The sequence below is a fragment of the Panicum virgatum genome, chromosome 9N (assembly GCF_016808335.1).
Source record: "Panicum virgatum strain AP13 chromosome 9N, P.virgatum_v5, whole genome shotgun sequence".
Classification (NCBI taxonomy): Eukaryota; Viridiplantae; Streptophyta; class Magnoliopsida; order Poales; family Poaceae; genus Panicum; species Panicum virgatum.
In genome coordinates this window covers 30,171,112-30,188,536 of record NC_053153.1, presented here as the reverse complement: position 1 = coordinate 30,188,536, position 17,425 = coordinate 30,171,112, and the positions used below count along the sequence as shown (strand labels likewise).

The 17,425-nt window shown below is 42.1% G+C and overlaps 2 protein-coding genes across 5 annotated transcripts; one reads left to right on the top strand and one right to left on the bottom strand.

Annotated features, from left to right (window-relative positions):
- Positions 1-438: 438 nt before the first annotated feature.
- LOC120689570 (uncharacterized acetyltransferase At3g50280-like) lies at positions 439-2,444 on the top strand. The gene has a single exon (XM_039971872.1). The coding sequence runs from the start codon at positions 836-838 to the stop codon at positions 2,240-2,242; it is 1,407 nt and encodes a 468-aa protein (XP_039827806.1). The 5' UTR covers positions 439-835; the 3' UTR covers positions 2,243-2,444.
- Positions 2,445-4,408: 1,964 nt separating this feature from the next.
- LOC120689568 (phospholipid-transporting ATPase 3-like) lies at positions 4,409-16,336 on the bottom strand. Of its 4 annotated transcripts, none has more exons than XM_039971867.1 (27): positions 15,776-16,336; positions 14,724-14,789; positions 13,923-13,984; positions 13,732-13,813; positions 13,533-13,643; positions 13,314-13,391; positions 13,100-13,196; positions 12,446-12,552; positions 11,729-11,794; positions 11,509-11,630; positions 10,817-10,901; positions 10,664-10,741; positions 10,469-10,585; positions 10,023-10,178; positions 9,825-9,929; positions 9,539-9,681; positions 9,088-9,189; positions 8,942-9,005; positions 8,653-8,865; positions 7,674-7,839; positions 7,476-7,555; positions 6,570-6,809; positions 5,880-6,101; positions 5,641-5,808; positions 5,209-5,571; positions 5,023-5,129; positions 4,409-4,942 (listed from the first exon to the last, which is right to left on the bottom strand). In XM_039971867.1, exons 1-27 carry the CDS (start codon positions 16,004-16,006, stop codon positions 4,645-4,647), a joined length of 3,729 nt encoding a protein of 1,242 aa, XP_039827801.1. In that variant the 5' UTR covers positions 16,007-16,336; the 3' UTR covers positions 4,409-4,644. The 4 variants fall into 4 exon arrangements, with proteins under 4 accessions (XP_039827801.1, XP_039827803.1, XP_039827802.1 ...); XM_039971869.1 differs by having other exon boundaries at positions 13,314-13,396; positions 15,776-16,332; XM_039971868.1 differs by lacking the exon at positions 15,776-16,336 and having other exon boundaries at positions 4,412-4,942; positions 13,923-13,979; positions 14,724-14,795.
- Between the last annotated feature and the right edge of the window lie 1,089 nt (positions 16,337-17,425).

Here is a 17,425-nt window from a genome sequence, read left to right as displayed (position 1 = left end):
AACATCGGTGGGCTCGATGTGAAGTCCTCGCGTCTTCGTAGTTATCGTTTCATTTTAAGTATGTTCTTTCAAAATTTTCTTCAGGCTAGATTCTCTTCCGCTGCTATCATTTCATATGTTAAATCTAAATTTGAAAGCTGATTATAAATATTTATGTTGTACTCTATTTTTGTAAAATTGTATCATGCTGGTACCATCTGCGCTCGCCGTCGTGCGAGACTACTGGTGTGTTTCGATCGGCCTGTGGATTGGAAACAAGCTGTCAGATTACACTTAATTAAGCTAATACGCCTGATGCGTTCAAATGACAGTGGTTACGCTTAATTAAGCGTTTTAGGTCACAGACGGCGTGATGATTCTGCCACTCTAACATCCCCACATTAGACACTGCAACCAACACGTGACTATTCCAAAGCAGTAAGCAAATCAACTCTGAATTGATGACTGCTTGTGTCTTCCCTAAAAGAAGCACTAAAAGAAGGCTCGGCTAGTTCATACCGATCGATGGACACTTGCTATTGGGTACGGCAGTTTCCCTGAGCATTCCATGGCGACCTGCAGGAACCAAAAGTATGGATTATTAATTAGATTAGCAGACGACCTCTTTGTACTGCATCGCTCTTCATCTGATCATAATTAAAGTTGGCATAGCCGCCATGCTGACGACCCGAGCTTGAACCTCCTTCGCTGATGTGTTATATATATTTCTCCACGAATGTTATCTGGTGCATCACCAAAGAAGAAGAAGAAGAAGAATCAGCAGCCGGATCGACTCCACTTGCAATAATCCACTCCCAAGGGCCAAGTCCAAGCAAGCGTACCTCCGAGATCGACAATGCAGTCGCCGTCGCCGGTGCGGGTGGTGTCGAGGCGCGCCGTGAAGCCGCCGCCCCGGCCGCGCGAGCGCATCCCGCTCACCACCTGGGACCTCTCCTTGCTCTCCGCCGACTACATCCAGAAGGGCCTGCTCTTCGCGCCGCCGCCCTTCTCCACCGCACACCTCGTCGACCACCTCCAGGCCGCCCTGGGCGACGCGCTCGCCGCCTACTACCCCGTCGCCGGCCGCCTCGCCACTGACCAGCACCGCGATGACGCGGGCCGCGTCGTCGGCTGCTCCGTCTCCGTCGACTGCGCCGGCCAGGACGTCGAGATTCTCGAGGCTGTCGCGGCCGGTGTCGCGATCGCCGACGTCCTACCTCCCGACGCCGACGTCCCGCGCCTCGTCCGGTCCTTCTTCCCGCTCGACGACGCCATCAACTTCGACGGCCACGAGCGCCCGCTCTTCGTCGTCCAGGTCACCGAGCTCGCCGACGGTATCTTCGTCGGGTTCGTGTACAACCACGCGCTCTCCGACGGCACGGCCTTCTGGGACTTCATCAGCGCGTGGGCGGAGGCCGCGCGCGCCAGGCTGGGTGCCCCCCGCGCGCTACTGCCGCGCGCGGCGCCGCTGTTCGAGCGCTGGTCGGCCGACGGCGGCGCGGCGGCTCCGGTCGTGCTCCCTTACGCCGACCTGTCCGGGCTGATCGCGAGGCCGACTCTGCCGCCGCCGCCGCAGCGCGAGCGGATGTTGCACTTCTCGGCGGAGTCCCTGGCGGCGCTCAAGGAGCGTGCGCGGCAGGAGCTCCTGGCAGCCGGGGACGCGGCCGGGGCGGCCGCGGTGACGAGGTTCCAGGCGCTGAGCTCGCTGCTGTGGAGGTGCTTCGTCCGCTCGCGGCGCACGGCGCCGGACCAGGAGGTGGTGTTCCGCGCGTCCGCCAACAACCGCGCGCGGCTCCGGCCGCCGCTGCCGACGGAGTACTTCGGGAACGCCATCGGCGCCGTGTCGACGGAGGCGGTGCGCGCGTCGGAGCTGCTGGCGCGCGGGCACGGGTGGGCGGCGGCGGCCGTGGGGCGCGCGGTCGCGGCGCACGGGGACGCGGGTATCCGGGCGCGCGCGGCGGCGTGGGAGGCGGAGCCTGGGCTGTCGGCGTTCAGGCTGTTCGACCCGAACGGCATGTTCGTCAGCAGTTCGCCCCGGTTCGACATGTACGGGTGCGACTTCGGGTGGGGGAAGGCGCTGGCGGCGAGGAGCGGCAAGGCCAACAAGTACGACGGGAAGGTGTCTCTGTTCCCGGGGCGGGAGGGCGGTGGCGGCATCGACGCGGAGGTGGTGCTGGCGCCGGAGCATATGGCGGCGCTGGAGCTGGACGAGGAGTTCTGGGCTGCCGTGTCGCCGGACGTATGGCCGGCGAGGAAAGATTGAAGCCTCCGCCCTCCGCTGCTGCATATGCCTAGAGATAAGAGATACAATAAATACAATAAGCTAGCACGATCAAGTCACCAACTAATGCTAGAAGCAAGTATTGGTATGACTCGTTTTCAGCCATGCCACATGAGCCAGAGTTTTTTTTTTAGCGGTGAGCGATGTTGTTAAGTCTGTCAAAGTTTATACAATCTGTTTTGCACCATCATAATATACCAGTGGGTTTTTTTACGAAACCAAGCGGTAGAGCTTAATATGATAAAAATCTTTGAAATCATAGCTTGCTTTGCTGATTCATAGACCACCTGGTTTGTTTCTCTTCTGCAATACTCGATGGAGATCTTCTGGAATCCTAACCAGATAGTAATACACTCATTATGTATAGATGCCACTGAGTTTGCTGTAAACCCTCCATCTCCCATAATTTCAGCAACCTCCATACAATCAGATTGAATTATAACCCGGTTGTAACCTGCATGTTGTGCTAACATCAAATCTTCTTTGAGAGCATATGCTTCGGCCATTGGCGCATCAACTACATGAGAGATAAAATTATTTGGAGCTATCACCATGGCTCCTGAACTGTCCCTGATAATAGCTCCCACGCTCCCGCATCCCATGTCCTCATCAAAAGAAGCATCAATGTTTAGCATGACCGTATCCTCTGGTGGCTTCCTCCATCCTTGCCTGATCTTGACACCTTTCTTGGCAGCCTAAGAGTAGCAATAGACAGGCCAGAATTTGCTGGTCGTTGGAAGCTTTCACCATGCACCATCTGCCTTCTCTCCCACCATAGAAACCAGTCACCTGTTAGTATAAGATCTGGAAGTCCTACTTCCAGCGCTTGCAAATGTTCTCCTCTTCTAATACATTCTTCTAAGATGATGGGAATCGGAAAAAGTATATATCACCCCCTCAATTATGGGGGTGGACTACATAACCCCCCAACCTATAAAACGGTCTATATCACCTCCTGAACTTCCCAAAACCAGTCAAATTACCTCCTAAAGCAGTTTTGAAAAATCATAGTAAATCACAAAAAAATCATAAAATAGAAAATCCAATTGTGTTAGACTCCAAATGAGTAGATATACACAATGAATAAATATGGTATGCTTTAGTATTTTTTTTGTTGTAGCTTTAGATCTATGCTTTTCTTCATAGCTGTAAAAAAATATACTGAAGCATACCATATTATATATTCACTATGTAGCTCTACTCATTTGGAGTCCAACACAATTTGATTTTTTATTTTATGATTTTTCTGTGATTTACTATGATTTTTCAAAACTGCTTTAGGAGATAATTTGACCGGTTTTGGAAAATTCAGGGGGTGATATAGACCGTTTCATAAGTTGGGAGGTTATGTAGTCCATCCCCAAAAGTTGAGGGGGTGATATAGACTTCTTACATGATCGGTCAGTAGACAATAATTGTTCTATCTTCTTCCAAATTTCTATCGATCTCCACACAACCTTTGCCCGACCACATGTGAAAATTATGTGCCTAATGTCCTCCGCCCCATTCTGACATACTGGACACCCTGACATGTTAGATATGTCTCTGTTAGCCAGAATGGCTCGGCATGGAATCAAGCCGTGGAGAGCTCTCCGCCCAGGTTTGGTTCAACTGTGAGCTTTGGGAGAATTAATGCATATATTTCTCCGATTGGTGATGACAGTTCATCAGTTGCATCAAGGGAAACGAAAACGAAACTTAGGAGCCATATGGGAGCTTAAATTCTGATTACAGGGAAATCGAACATTGGTGATGAGAGTGCATCCCGGCACACCTTAAACTCCACCATGACAACACTCAAATTAAGTCTGGATCAGTAACTTGGTCAGCACCTATTCAACCTAAGCGGAGAAAATTAAGGAAAGATAATTTTATTTTACAGGCCAACTTTAGCTGTAAATTTGTATTTCTCAAGTGTCCAAGCCACTCACGGTTGTTTAGTAATCCTCAGGGAAGGCGATGGAATACATCGACCAAACCGACCAAGAAAAAGTCCAAGCTGATGAAGACAGAATAGGATGTATCAGGAACTCAAGGCTTCAGAGTCTAGTATCACGTTTGGTTGCAAATACCAACCAATTTACTCAAAAACCCAAGCTGAAAGGTAACGCAACGAACTTGAAAAACGATGTGCAACATGCCAGAACGTCAGAAAGAATTTGCCTAACTACATTTCCAATACCACCTTTGTTTGTCAACCAAATACGTTCCTGCGTGATTCTTAACAGACAATTGGATCAATGCCTACTCTTCATCCCAACATAACATATGGGTGAACCACTGACGAACACGAAAAAGGGCTACAAGGCTACCTATACATATCCCTGTGGTCTGCGATCAAAAAACAAGATGTACAAAACTTTACACAAAAGGTCATCACGCAATTAGGATTTCCCTGCTCGTTGCTGCTTCATGCTTGCTCTCCGGGCCACGTCCCACGCCTTGTGTGGCACGCCAACACCTTGCTGCGAGGCAAAGAACGACTCATAGCCCGGGGAGTCGAAGGCAAAGCCAGTGTGCTTGGAAGATTCTCGAGGGAGCATCGAGATCATGTAGCTCCTCGCTTCCTCTGGGTTTAGGTGGCTGGTCTCGGGCAGCTGCACTCTGCTGTACTCATGGGGTTCGTCCCTGTGCTGTTCCTGGATTATTTGGTAGTCATAGGGGAACAGCCATCTTTGAATCCTGATACAACAAAAGATCAGTGATGGGTTGCATGGATTATGCTAACTTGGTCATAATATCACATGAATCAGGTATCTTACGATAGATATAGGAAGTCACCAAACAGAGCGATGATTGGAACAAGCAATAGTGTGAGGTAGAAGAAAAAGGTGCTCATCAGAACATAAATCACAAAATACACATTTTCCTGCAAAAGCAATTATAGCGTAAGGAAGAAAGCCACCACTGGAGTAATAGACTGCTCAAAATGCAAATAAGCTACTGACCTGTCTGTCAAACGATGTCATTATCGCAGAGTATATGAAAATAAACACAAACCAGGCTACTATACTGCCTGCCACACTTATATAATGCCATCTCGTTATAGAGTTGCATGCCATGAGAAGGCGGAGGTTCACAGTCACCACAACACAAGAAAAGGCCATAGTGCTAACATCCCATAGGCCAAGAATCTTGCCAGATGAACCGTGACCATGCCGGCTCGCAGATGCAGTGAAGTAAAAAAACACAATTGACTGATAGAAAGCAAAGAAACCCCACACTGCAATCACTCTCCACTTGAAGAATGAATTCCTGATTCCTTCTTTGTAAAGCTGAGGGTACCTTTTCGACAGCGATGCACTCACATCCTGAAAGGAGTCAGTTTAGTGCAATGCAGGAAGGTGGGAGCATAACTTCATAAACAAGAGTAATCATACCTTATCAAACAATCCAACTATAATTACAGGTAGTGCCGTGAAAATAACATTATATAGAGACTGGTTCCAGTCATCATAAAATCGCTGACCAGAAAAACCAGTTTGGAAAGTGAACCAGAACTGAGTTAGTGTAAATGTCAGATTCTTGTAGAAGAAGTATGTGATAACCTGCAACACAAATCTGATATTTAGCACTTTGAACTGTATGCAGAGTTAAATGTGAGCAATGATAACCATACCTTGCACAGTCTCAAGTAAGACCACCGCCCGTGTACAAGAAGCAAATCAGTAAGAAAGCGAAACTGTGCAATGGCAAAGTCACTAGCCATAACAGCTTGCATTCCTTCTTGGCCACTAATGCCAATCCCAACATGAGCAGCTTGAATCATACTCACATCATTAGCACCATCGCCAATGCTGAGAGTTATTTTTCGAGCGCCCTTCTTAACTAAGCTTGTAACCTACAATATGCGTGAAAAGTCAGCATTAGACATTTTTACATAATTTTAAACAAAACAAGGTTATGCAATGAAACTATACAGTCAATAAGAGACTACTGCCATGCTTGAGATATGGGACCAGTGAATCCTCACTTCCTACTTGTTTGTTTTGAGAAACGGAATGGTGTCACAACACCAGAATGGTGCACCACCCTATACTAGATTAGTACATAACTAAAGAACCCCTATAAGGATAGTGATAGACTGATAGCTGACAGCAGAATGGTACCCATCGGTAATGCTACTCAAACACACGTGTATAGTATGCTAAAGACCAAATCAGAATAGTACAAGCACCAAGTGCATACTGATTAGTAATACCTACATTGATTCCTTTTCTGGTCTCTGTGTGTTTCTTACCAACAACAAAATGGTTGTTAATTCTTCCCTGGGGAGGAGGTAAGTCGTAGAGCAAGAAATGTTATTTACCTGTGCCTTCTGCAGTGGAGAAACTCGGCAACATACAACTGAGTGGCAAATTAGACTCAATCCGAGAAGATCCACACGAAGAGTTGGGTCCAGTGCATACATCAGGCATCTACCATCAATAATGAGAGCCAATTTTCTTTCAGGGGTGCTAATTAAAGAATGACGGGCTTCCTCATGGAAGCTTTTCAGACTCTGTTTTACTGAGTCTTTGATAACACGCGCAATTTCCACAGGGTCACCCTGAAAAAATGGACGTGGCATAAAGTCAGTTTACATCAGGTTGCAATCATATAGGCATATAGCTGGTTATTCTTGACCCAAGTACAATGGATAAGAAAATGGGAGTTACGTGACACATGCAAGACACCCATCAACGAAACAGGGAGGCTTAAACACTAAAGAAGCACAATCCACGCAGAAAGATGGAAAAATAATGTGTGCTATTGTATTTAAAAGAATAATTGGTAGCAGATAAGCAGAATAAAAATGTATTTTCCCCAAAACAAGTATCATAATATTGCCCAAAAGTATACATCACTGTCGTTCAAAAAAGAAGTTACTTAATACCAACTGTGCACAATCATATACTGACAATGCAAGAAAATAAGTATCATAAGGTATGTAAAAGAAAAAAAAAACAAGGTAATAGAGGCCAAAGCACTAAAGCAATATCCAGAAACACGAGTCAAAATAAAGATTAATATCCAATATAAACAAGACCCTATAAATACATAGTACCACAGCAACACAAGTAGTCAAGTACCAAATGAACTTAACAATTTGTATGTCCTACTTTGCATGAACTGTTTTAATTCCAAACTTTTATGGCTGACAACTTAACTATAGAAATAACCCAACTCAAAAAACTATTATGTTCTCCAAAGAGCAGTAGTATGTGAATCTTACCCTGTCTTCAGCTTCCCTAATAGCATCTGTCTCTGAACTAATGATGAACTGTTTGGTGTCATTGTTTACCAAGCTGCATGCTTAATATGCCAGATGAAAGAGATATCAGGGAAAGAACATCCAGGATCCAAAATTGACTGAAAGAATAGTTTCAGCAAAACAAGTAAAGCAAACTAATTGAGGTAGATGGAAGCTTACCATATGCAATGTTAATTGCTGTTTCCATCTTATCTCCAGTTAACACCCAAATTTTTATGCCAGCTGCAGAGAGAGTTTCAATGCAGGTTGGCACCCCTTCTTGTAGTTTGTCCTCTATAGCCGTGCACCCTATCAATATAAGGTCTTTTTCAATCAATTCAGCCACCTACAATAAAGAAGAAAATAAAATTACATCACAATTTAGCCAGCAATAAGAGAACAATTTAGCATCAACTTGAAGGATCGCCTTTTCTTTCTACAATGCAGTTTGTCTGTGATTGTGTGATAACATCATAAAATGCAGAAACATACCAACGAAAAAGGTAAATTCTAAAATAGGAAGGGAAAAGATTAACGCTCAGAAAATATGTTCTCAATTCACAGAAAAAAAAACAAAGAAAAGATAAAAGCATATGGTTGCTCTTGTACAAGAAAACTATGTTTACTCAAATGATTTTAACATAAATAGTGCAGTTTATTGCAAAATAGTCTTTAATATCCAATTGGGTATATTCTAGCCACTTAGCATGATTGCAAAAGCATGTGACAACAAGCTAGACAAAACTGCAAGAATTGCATGTGACCACTAACCACTTGCACAGGCAGCACGGCTCATGTAGCAATGCTAAAAAAACAAAGCCTGAATAAGTTTCACAAATTTGTAATGGAAGCGAGAAAACTCTAATCTGTTACAAGTTCACAACAGAAAAGCTCCAATGAATGTCACAAATAATTTTTTTAGGGAAAATTTGATAACAATGTCTTGAGTTCAAATGTTCCATGTTACTGAATCAAGCTTCCTTCCAACAATGTACGAGGTTGACCCGTTTAAATAAGAAATCATCCAAACAAGGGAAGAAAGGATACTACAAATTTTGATCCATTAGCAGTTCTAACAGAGAAGGCCATAGTTCAGCAAATGCATTGTCCTAACATCATTAAATCATCATAGTAATAGCCAAAAACATGATCTAATAACCTCATCGAGTTTCTTGTCACGATCTCGTAAAGATGACTTTGCTTGAACAAACTTCTCATTCCAGATTTCATATTGCTCCCTGCTAATATCCCGATAGGCAAGGCAAAGTGTACGCAAACCAGCAGAACCAAATTGCTCCAGATGCTCTCTGCTCGTCTTTTTCATATCATGATTTCCATCAGCCAATCGTTCATATACAACATTATCAGCACCCTATTTACAAAAAGATTGTTTCAGATTAGTCAATAACAAAAGGGAAGCCAAACCAAGCTCATCTTTCTTGTATTACCTTGCAATAGAGAACAAGTCTTCCATTTGGGAAACGACAAACCACCGATTGCCGCTTTCTCGTACTGTCAGTACAATAAAATATAAACCACCCAACAATGATTGCATCTCACTGAATTTACATTTAAATTAACGAATAAACCACACCTGTTGAATTCCAGAACATTCAGAATTTCATATGGAACATCTTGTATACTCCCCATCCTTTCAACATGTGATTCACGTACCATAACTGTTGTTGGTGTACGCCTACAAAACAAGCATAATGTCACCCCCGAAACATTACCATTCAGCAATGTAATATTTAAGATTACATGAAGGAACAACTCACATAGAACCATAAAACCCGAAGGATATCAACAAATAGACCTACACCTACTCATGGGAAATGCTTACAAATAGGGCAGTGGTACAAGTATTTTACTCAAAATTTCTAATAATAATACCCAAAATATACATCTAGGGAGCTCTGGCCAGGTGGCAGCAGAGGGGCGTAGCTACACGGGTGTGGAAGCACGATTGCTCATGTAATACTGGATATAACATAGAAAAATAAAAATTACTGAGAATCCAAGACTATTGGCAAGATAAAAATTACCTGTAAAAGAAGAAACCAAAATTCTTAGCAGCAGCAACAAGTGCAGCCTCATCTGGTGAGGCAGCTTGGTAAGTGATCTTTTCCGGTGTCTCCTCACCCTCTGGAAGAACTGTATGACAGATTGCAAGGCATCTGAAGAATTCCTGAAGAAAAAGAAGAGACAAGCAAATAAATGATAGCTTTCCAGTTAGAATTAATCATAGTGTCTGAATCAGCAAGAAAAGAATTTTAAAATGGCTTTTCACACAGAAGTAAAAATTTCTTCAAAAATACCCCAGACATCTACCTTGCAAGCTTCAGGATTAGGTTCATTTCTCCACGCACCACGCATGATTCTAGCGTCATAGAAGTTAAATCCTTTCTCATGAACTGCACTGGCTGATCTTTTACCCTATGAAAGTGAATAAAGTAATATAGATATTGTTCATTTTGAAAATACAATGGCACAGTTTTGATGCCTTCAACAACAAAAAAGAAGTTGCACCTCATCATCGTCGATTCTGATTCCAGCCCGCTCTGCTCCTCCTTTCTCAATCTCTGTAATGCCAGTTCCATACATTTCTCCACCAATAGAGCATTTAAAGAATTCCATCAGATTTCTTGTAAGCGTTCCAGTTTTGTCAGAAAATATATATTCAACCTGAAACCATAATGTTAATGATAAGTTAAATTCAAAGTAAGCGAAGTGTGCAAAAAAATGTATTTATTTGTAATCACTAAAATCTGACAACAAGATCCCACTTTGCATTCAGTTTAGTCTCATAAAAAATGGAATGCCCCATGATTGTTTGTGTATCAGCTTGAACAGAATCAAGCCATTCCACATTTTTGCTCAGTGGACAAATCCCATTCCACAAGCACTATCAATTCATCCGGACGTAGGTGAGCTTGAAATTGAGAGAGAATCAAGGGATAAAAGGGAAAGATTACCTGCCCAAGCTCCTCATTAAGATTAGAAGTCCTTGCCAAAGCGGGGGTGTCACTCTCAGCATGGTACATGTGAAGATCATTGTTAATGAATTGTGTGCACTGGATGAATTTGATCATCTGGCAACCAAAGGTAACATAAGCTCCAACAGTCCGAACGTAGGATAGGGCATTCTAATAACAAGTTGAACAAAATACCTCAATGGACACATAAAGAGAAATTGGGATGATCGTTGAGTATAGAGTTATTAGAGTAAACATCGTTAAAATGGTCACCTGCAGCAGAAGTAGTGTTTTAGAGCAACATGTACGGATTGGGTACAAGAAAAAATTGTCTAAAATAGTACATACCACGAATCTGTTTTTAGGATTGAACTGGTCCTCCACCCTCCCACGCAATCCAAGATAGAAGTACTTTTCATTAATAAACACACCACTGTTGACAAAAGGAAAAATAGTACAGATATATCTTTGATCAGCAAAAGCAATTGTATGTAAAGAAAACTTGAACTAGCTGTGTAACCCTTTTATTAGATGAAGATGGCATGCACTTGGCGAGTTGTGTTATCTGGTTATATAATTTCATTTTTTTATGCTAACAAGGAATATAAATTTAAATGGTAGCCAGTGACCCAACCACAACAATGTTGGGAGTACGAAATTCTGTTAATTGACTATGCAAATTTAAGCATCCAAAACATTAACCTAAGAGGAAAAACAAATGTTCCAAAGAAACACTCCTTCCAGTGACAAGTTTTGCACATGACACACCCTCCAAAACATAGTCTTCACCACCAATTCTACTGCAATACTTTCATGAAGCTTAATAACTCAAAAAATGTGAGTCTTGTTCGTGATAAATCTACTTGTATAAGTTTACTATGAACTTATGAAGAACCTTGCTTTCCAAAGTCAAAATAGTTTGACTACATATATTTTAGGATGATAAATGACATAGGTTGCATAAATGAAGCAGGCATGTTGTTTTGACATTAAGAGTAATAAGTATATTAAATAAAGAAGCGGATTGCATGAAAACTGACCTTCCAATAGCACCAATAACGCACATTGAGAAGAGGGTTGCAAAAAGAGCAAGGATAAGCTTGTCTAGCTTTTTTTCCAATGTACTTCTTTTGGAAGGGACGTTCATAGAGTTCATCATAACCTGTGACAGTTTTCCCACAGGTGTAAATTCAAAGCATGATAAAATCACAAGTTCAGATTTCCAAATCGAATATGCAGGGAACAGAAAGATGCCCATACTTTTGTCTCATGCCCAGTGAATATGACAGCCCCAACAATGTATTCTGTATTACGAAGGCTGCATCCCTGTAGCAAGAAGGCAATGATAAATAAATGTTCTCTACCGCACAGAGTTAATTTAATGCTCTTTTGTGCATGAAAAAGACTAGACCATTAAGTGTGCACGAGACAAATCAATCTGATGTAAGCAAACATTGGAAAGACAAAAATGAATATTTAAGTATCCCTAATACTGTAATGCATGAGAATGGTGACTAGAAAAGAGAGCAGCTTTAAGCACAAATCTATGCAAGACTTGAAATATCAAAATTCACTGGAGCACTAAAAGAATGTTCTCCTATCATGGCAAATGAACTCTAAGCACCCTATATCATGGAGCAGAGGATATTCTTGAGATATAACTTTCACAACTCGCTTCTAGTATAGTATATTTTTAACATTGACCATGGTACAGTTGTTTTATTATGCGCTTCACAAATAATAATCATCCTAATTCTCAAAGCTATGAAAATTTCATTTTAGAAGCATTTCATGAAGGATCTCAACTCTCAAGAAAGCACTGTCATGTGGCTAATCTAGGGAACTCCAGAGGTGTTGCTGGTCAAAGTGTGAAGGAATTGAACAATGGGTTATCAAACAGCTTGTCATGTCTCAAATCTAAGAACAAGCAAAAACAGTATGATTTAGAAAGAAAAAACATGGGGAAAAAAGACTTACCCGTAGGAGTAACTGGTTTGGTGAGAGAGGTATAGTCTGCTTGTCCACAATAAGGTTTCCGGTAAATGTATAAAGTGAATTGTTTGGCTGTTCACACTGCACTTCACCTGTAATCCGTTTATTTAAGTTAAACATGAAAACCTACGTCATTAACTCATTTCTCAAGAAAAAATTAAAGCATTATAAGTCATCCTTCTGCCATACAGCATACTTCTATCTATAAGTGATTTCATCCCTTACTACTTCTTACATCACCATTCTAAGTTCATTTGTCCTATGATTAAAGTCTACTTTAAATGATCATTTTACTATGACTAGATTGGATTCCTGCTGTCTTTACTTTCTATCTTGCTTTTATGCCTTCCCGGTGGGTGATTGTGGACCTGGAGATGGGTCCAATGGTTGGTTACTCTAGCCAGAGTTCAAAATAAGAAAGAAGTCCAATTACTCACTTTGTTGGGCGAACTAAACTGACCATTGAAAAATATTTTGATTCCAGCGGAAGAGTGAGAACATACATAACAAGGTCCTTACTTCTTCAAGTTACATAACACAGGACAAATAGAATATGAAGTTAAGGAAAAGGACACAGCTTCCTTAATTCAATCAACTACAAATTAAAAGTTATAAAACATAAAATAAAAGGCACAAAACCTTTGAACCCAGAAGCCTTTTCAGGAGTAACGAAGTCCCAAGTTCTCTCCAAAGCCTTCCTTATTTTCAAATTTGTTTCCCCATCAAGATTTGCTGTCTGCGATAAAATTTTCATCCAAAATCAGTGAAAGGTTTTTTTTTCTCCCAAGCATATTTATTAGGTTTACAGTTGAATTGAGAAAAATAAATAAATAAAATATAAATGAATATGGACCTCTATGTAGCAAACACCATCAGGGTTTGTACTGGATAGGAAGAGCAAGTCAGCAGGGAAATAACCATCTTTCTTGATCTGCACTAAAGAAGTGCCATCACTATTAGCTTTTATGCCATTAAAGCTCATAATAAACATAAAAAAAGATCATAGCAATTACTTTCGAAAAGGAACATGTCGATTAACTAACAGATACTAAATTGGCATTTCAGACATTACCCTCACAATATCTCCAACTTGCAGTCTTTTCCATGGAGTACTTTCCCAACGTTGACCTTGCAATATATCGACATGTGCGTTGTTAATTGACATATCATTCTGGAAACGTTTCTGTACAAAGACCAGCAAAGAAAAGGAATAGGCATCAGGTCTCTTAATTTAAGCATGGCAGAACAAAATAGTGAATAGCAATACTAACCCAATCCTCAAAGGCTTCCTTGATGAGAGACACCAGTAGCACAAGACTTAAGGGAACCACATTAGTGACAGGATGAACTGGACTGAGAACACAAGTGCAAAGTTAAACCAATGCTGAAGGAAAGCAACAAAAAAAAAAGAGCAAGTTGATTCATAGACCAGGAAGATGCATTGAGATGGGGAGAGAGAGACCTTATAGGTGTAGTTGACAAGATTGAAATCATTAGAAAGTAAAGATTTGCAACCCGCCTGAACTGTCAGAGCAAAAGACAAATGAATTACGACAGGTTTTTCTGGTCAAATGCTTCTGCATGATATGATGATAATAAATCATTCAACTCTATGTTGCATTTATGAATAATGAATGCAAAAGCCTGTTTGCTGGGCAAGGGAAACATGAATAACACTCATACTTTGATTAAATGAAAACTGTCTATGAAACTCATTAAAAAGCTTGTCTCCCCTTATCTAACAAGGCTGTGAACTAGGAAGGTACAGATATGAAAAGTCACACAAATCAGCTTAGATTGTACTGAAAGCACAGTGTGCGTTAGCATCAACCAAGATAGTACAATTTGGCAGCAAGTGCATAATATGAAAAGACAATAAAATCAAATATTAATTCACTGTAACATTTGGCAACCAGGTAGATGTATCATCAATCCATTGCTATTTGCTAAGCCAATTAATAGATCCAAAGATGATCAGAAAAGGAACAATTTTAGGAGAGATCAGTTTACACAGAGGAAAATTGACCATATGTGTTTTGTTGAGTTAAGAATATGTCCATATTTCTTCTCAAGACAAATTAGTATTTGTGGAACAGAAAAGAGGAGTAAAGCAAATTCATTCAGTTGCACATATGAAATTTGATATACACAGATAGTGTCTTTCCATTTTAAAATGAAGGGCAAATTGCTATGGCAGATGCTGAATCTAAAGAGGTTGCTTGATCAGTAACATTTGTGATGAACAAAAATAATGTATTAATACCTGCTCAAATAGTCCTTTAGGTAAGAAAGTCAGGATACTGTACTTTGTAGTCGACACAGAATTTCCCTGGAGATACAAATAAAGCACCCAAAAGAATGTTAATCAGGGAAATAACATTAGTTGCCAACAGTAAAGAAAAGTAATACCCTACCCTAGTACTTCATAGAATTGATAATTTTCATGGAAATGGCATCATAGAGGAGGAAAAATGGGCCAATTGCCATGGTAAAAGTGTCAAACAAACTAATGTTTATTGCCACATTGTAAAGTTTGATCTTTGCAGTATGAGCTTCAAATAGCCATATAATCAATACTTGATACAAATAAATCGAAGGGTAAGGGGGATTGCCATCGTGTGATGCACCAAAGCTCCACAAATACACATAATTATACTGCAGCTGCAGCATTTACATACAAATAAAAGGATTTACCAACAGGGCCCGTTCCAATACAAACTGCAAAGGAAATGACATGAAATCAAACAATCTGCTGTGTTGGTGTTTCATTGACATTAACCCACAGTTACCAGGCATAGTATGATCCACTAGAATGACAGTTAAAACATGAAGAATCTTCAGGTAATAGCCACAGATTCTAGTGTGTAAAATTGGTGCCATCAAGTGGGGATCTGGCCACCCCATCCAAGGCAGGCACACACGGGTTTGCTTGCACCTCCAAGATTAGGGGTAGAACAAAACAGCAAGATGTTGTACCACAAGTCCACACCTCCCACATGGTGGACGTCTAAACCTTACGTCTGCCTCCCAATAGCACGCTACCACCTTATCGCAATATCGTACCTACCTAACATCTGCCATTTCTCACTTCCTAAAACCAACTGTCCATGCCGCAGACAAAGCTCCAATCCAACCAGGGCACTCGCGACTGGGTAGCAACACAAACCTCGCGAAGCGAATCCTAAACGAACCAGCTAGCTCCTCGCGCCGGAGGATCCAGATCCACCCCAAGGACACCACACGAGACGCCACCGAGATCCAACCGGCGGGCCGGCCAAACCGGACCTAACGGAACGTGGAGCGGGCGCGGCGTACCTTGTAACCGACGGGCGCGTTGGCCTCGCGGTCGTTGCAGTAGACGGTGCGCACGTTGGGCGCCATCGGCTGTGGCTGCCTCCGGAAGCTGGTGCCCGCGCCGCCGAGCCGCGCCGTGGACTCCCGGCGCGCGAAGCCGGAGGAGGAGGAGGAGGCCCCGCCACCACCCGCCTGCTCGCCACCCAGCCGCGCCGTGGCAACGCGCAGCATATCCTTTATGCGCGCGCTCATCCCGCCCGCCCTCCCCTCCCCTGCCTCCCACCACCGAATCGAACGAGCGGCGCTGAGATCTGGCGGGAGGCTCGAGGACCTCCCAATGGGCTGGGATCGAGCGCGAGATCGGGAGCCCGAGTCAAGCCAGATTCGCGCGGCTTCGAGTGGATTTTGGCGAAGGGGGCTCGGGGGAGGGGATTGGACTTGGAGCCTCGAATCTGATCACGCGTCACCGGGGTGCCCGAGGGCGCGTGGGCGTCAGCTTTTTTTTCTCGTGGCTCCTTTCCTGCCTTCGCCGGGGAGAAGAGGACCCAATGGACAAGGGAGGCGAGGGGAAGAACAGCAGAGGACGTGACGAAGTGGATGGATTTTTGCCAGATGCACCCTAGGGTAATCTGAAACTGTCGTGTTTTTTGAAAGTTGAAACCGTGTGGTTGAATCTTCTTCTTTCACTCCTTTCCACAAGAGAATCTCTCTTTTCTTTCCCTCATCGGAAAAAAATAATTCCTTGCCACAATGCTGAGTGATTTTCTTGCCACAATAATATTTAAAATTACGACTATTTCAAAAATTCTCTGTTCTAATTAAAAAACTGACTAATCATAAGATTGGCCAAGGAGTGAAAAATCATTTTGCATTTTGAGCTATAGTACAAACATACGTCTAATTAACTATGAGCACAAGAGATGGCCCATTCGTAGCATATGATGGATATAAGGTATGTTGTTGTGTTTAATTCAATTATAGAATACTCTCTCCGTTCAGAAAAAAGACCCATAATTGTTACCATTACATCTTTTCATATGACGATGACAAATATGAGTAATAATATATTCTAGAATTTATAGAATGACTTATTTTTTTGAGAGCTTAGAAGAGTTGGAAAAAATGCTAACCGTGATGAAGCAAGCAAATGTATAAACATGTTTTAAAACTTCTTGGAACTTCTTTTGTGCAAAATCAATAACCTTTTTCAGGGTGAAAAGTGCAATTCGTTCACTAGCAATACTACTATTGTTGTGCTCAGTTTGATTTTTTCTTTCTTTTTGCCTTGTTTTACATTTCTTATGAATCATATGATTGTAATGAAACGGGCTATAAGAAGCTACTTTAAGACATCAAAGGATGGAAAAGGTGAGAGGGATAAGTGATGCTCTCACCACCTAGTCATCTTTTCAGCTCAAATCCAGATTTGGCTTTCCTTAATAATTAAGATTATGCAAATGGATCTAGTTCCTCATTACTGATCGCATTTGCTAATATTTCAATTAGCCATTTGTATTTTGGGTGCAAATTATTTATTGTGAATGGTAAAGTATTCTTTCATTGCACATTAATGTTTTGCTAATGTGCCGTTTATTGTTTGCTTTCTCCGTCATCATAGTGTTTATGTTGCAATATGATTACATCAAAAGTATTGAATATTACCAAGCAATT

What these genes read in the sequence shown, in the direction of transcription:
- LOC120689570 (XM_039971872.1), top strand. Translation starts at nt 836, where the DNA reads ATGCAGTCGCCGTCGCCGGTGCGGGTGGTGTCGAGGCGCGCCGTGAAG.
- LOC120689568 (XM_039971867.1), bottom strand. Translation starts at nt 16,006, where the DNA reads ATGAGCGCGCGCATAAAGGATATGCTGCGCGTTGCCACGGCGCGGCTG. An exon ending in AGGAAGCCTTTGAGGATTGG is followed by an intron (nt 13,644 to 13,731) that starts GTTAGTATTGCT and finishes GTCTTTGTACAG; the next exon opens with AAACGTTTCCAGAATGATAT. An exon ending in TTAGGGAAGCTGAAGACAGG is followed by an intron (nt 6,810 to 7,475) that starts GTAAGATTCACA and finishes CCATTTTTTCAG; the next exon opens with GGTGACCCTGTGGAAATTGC.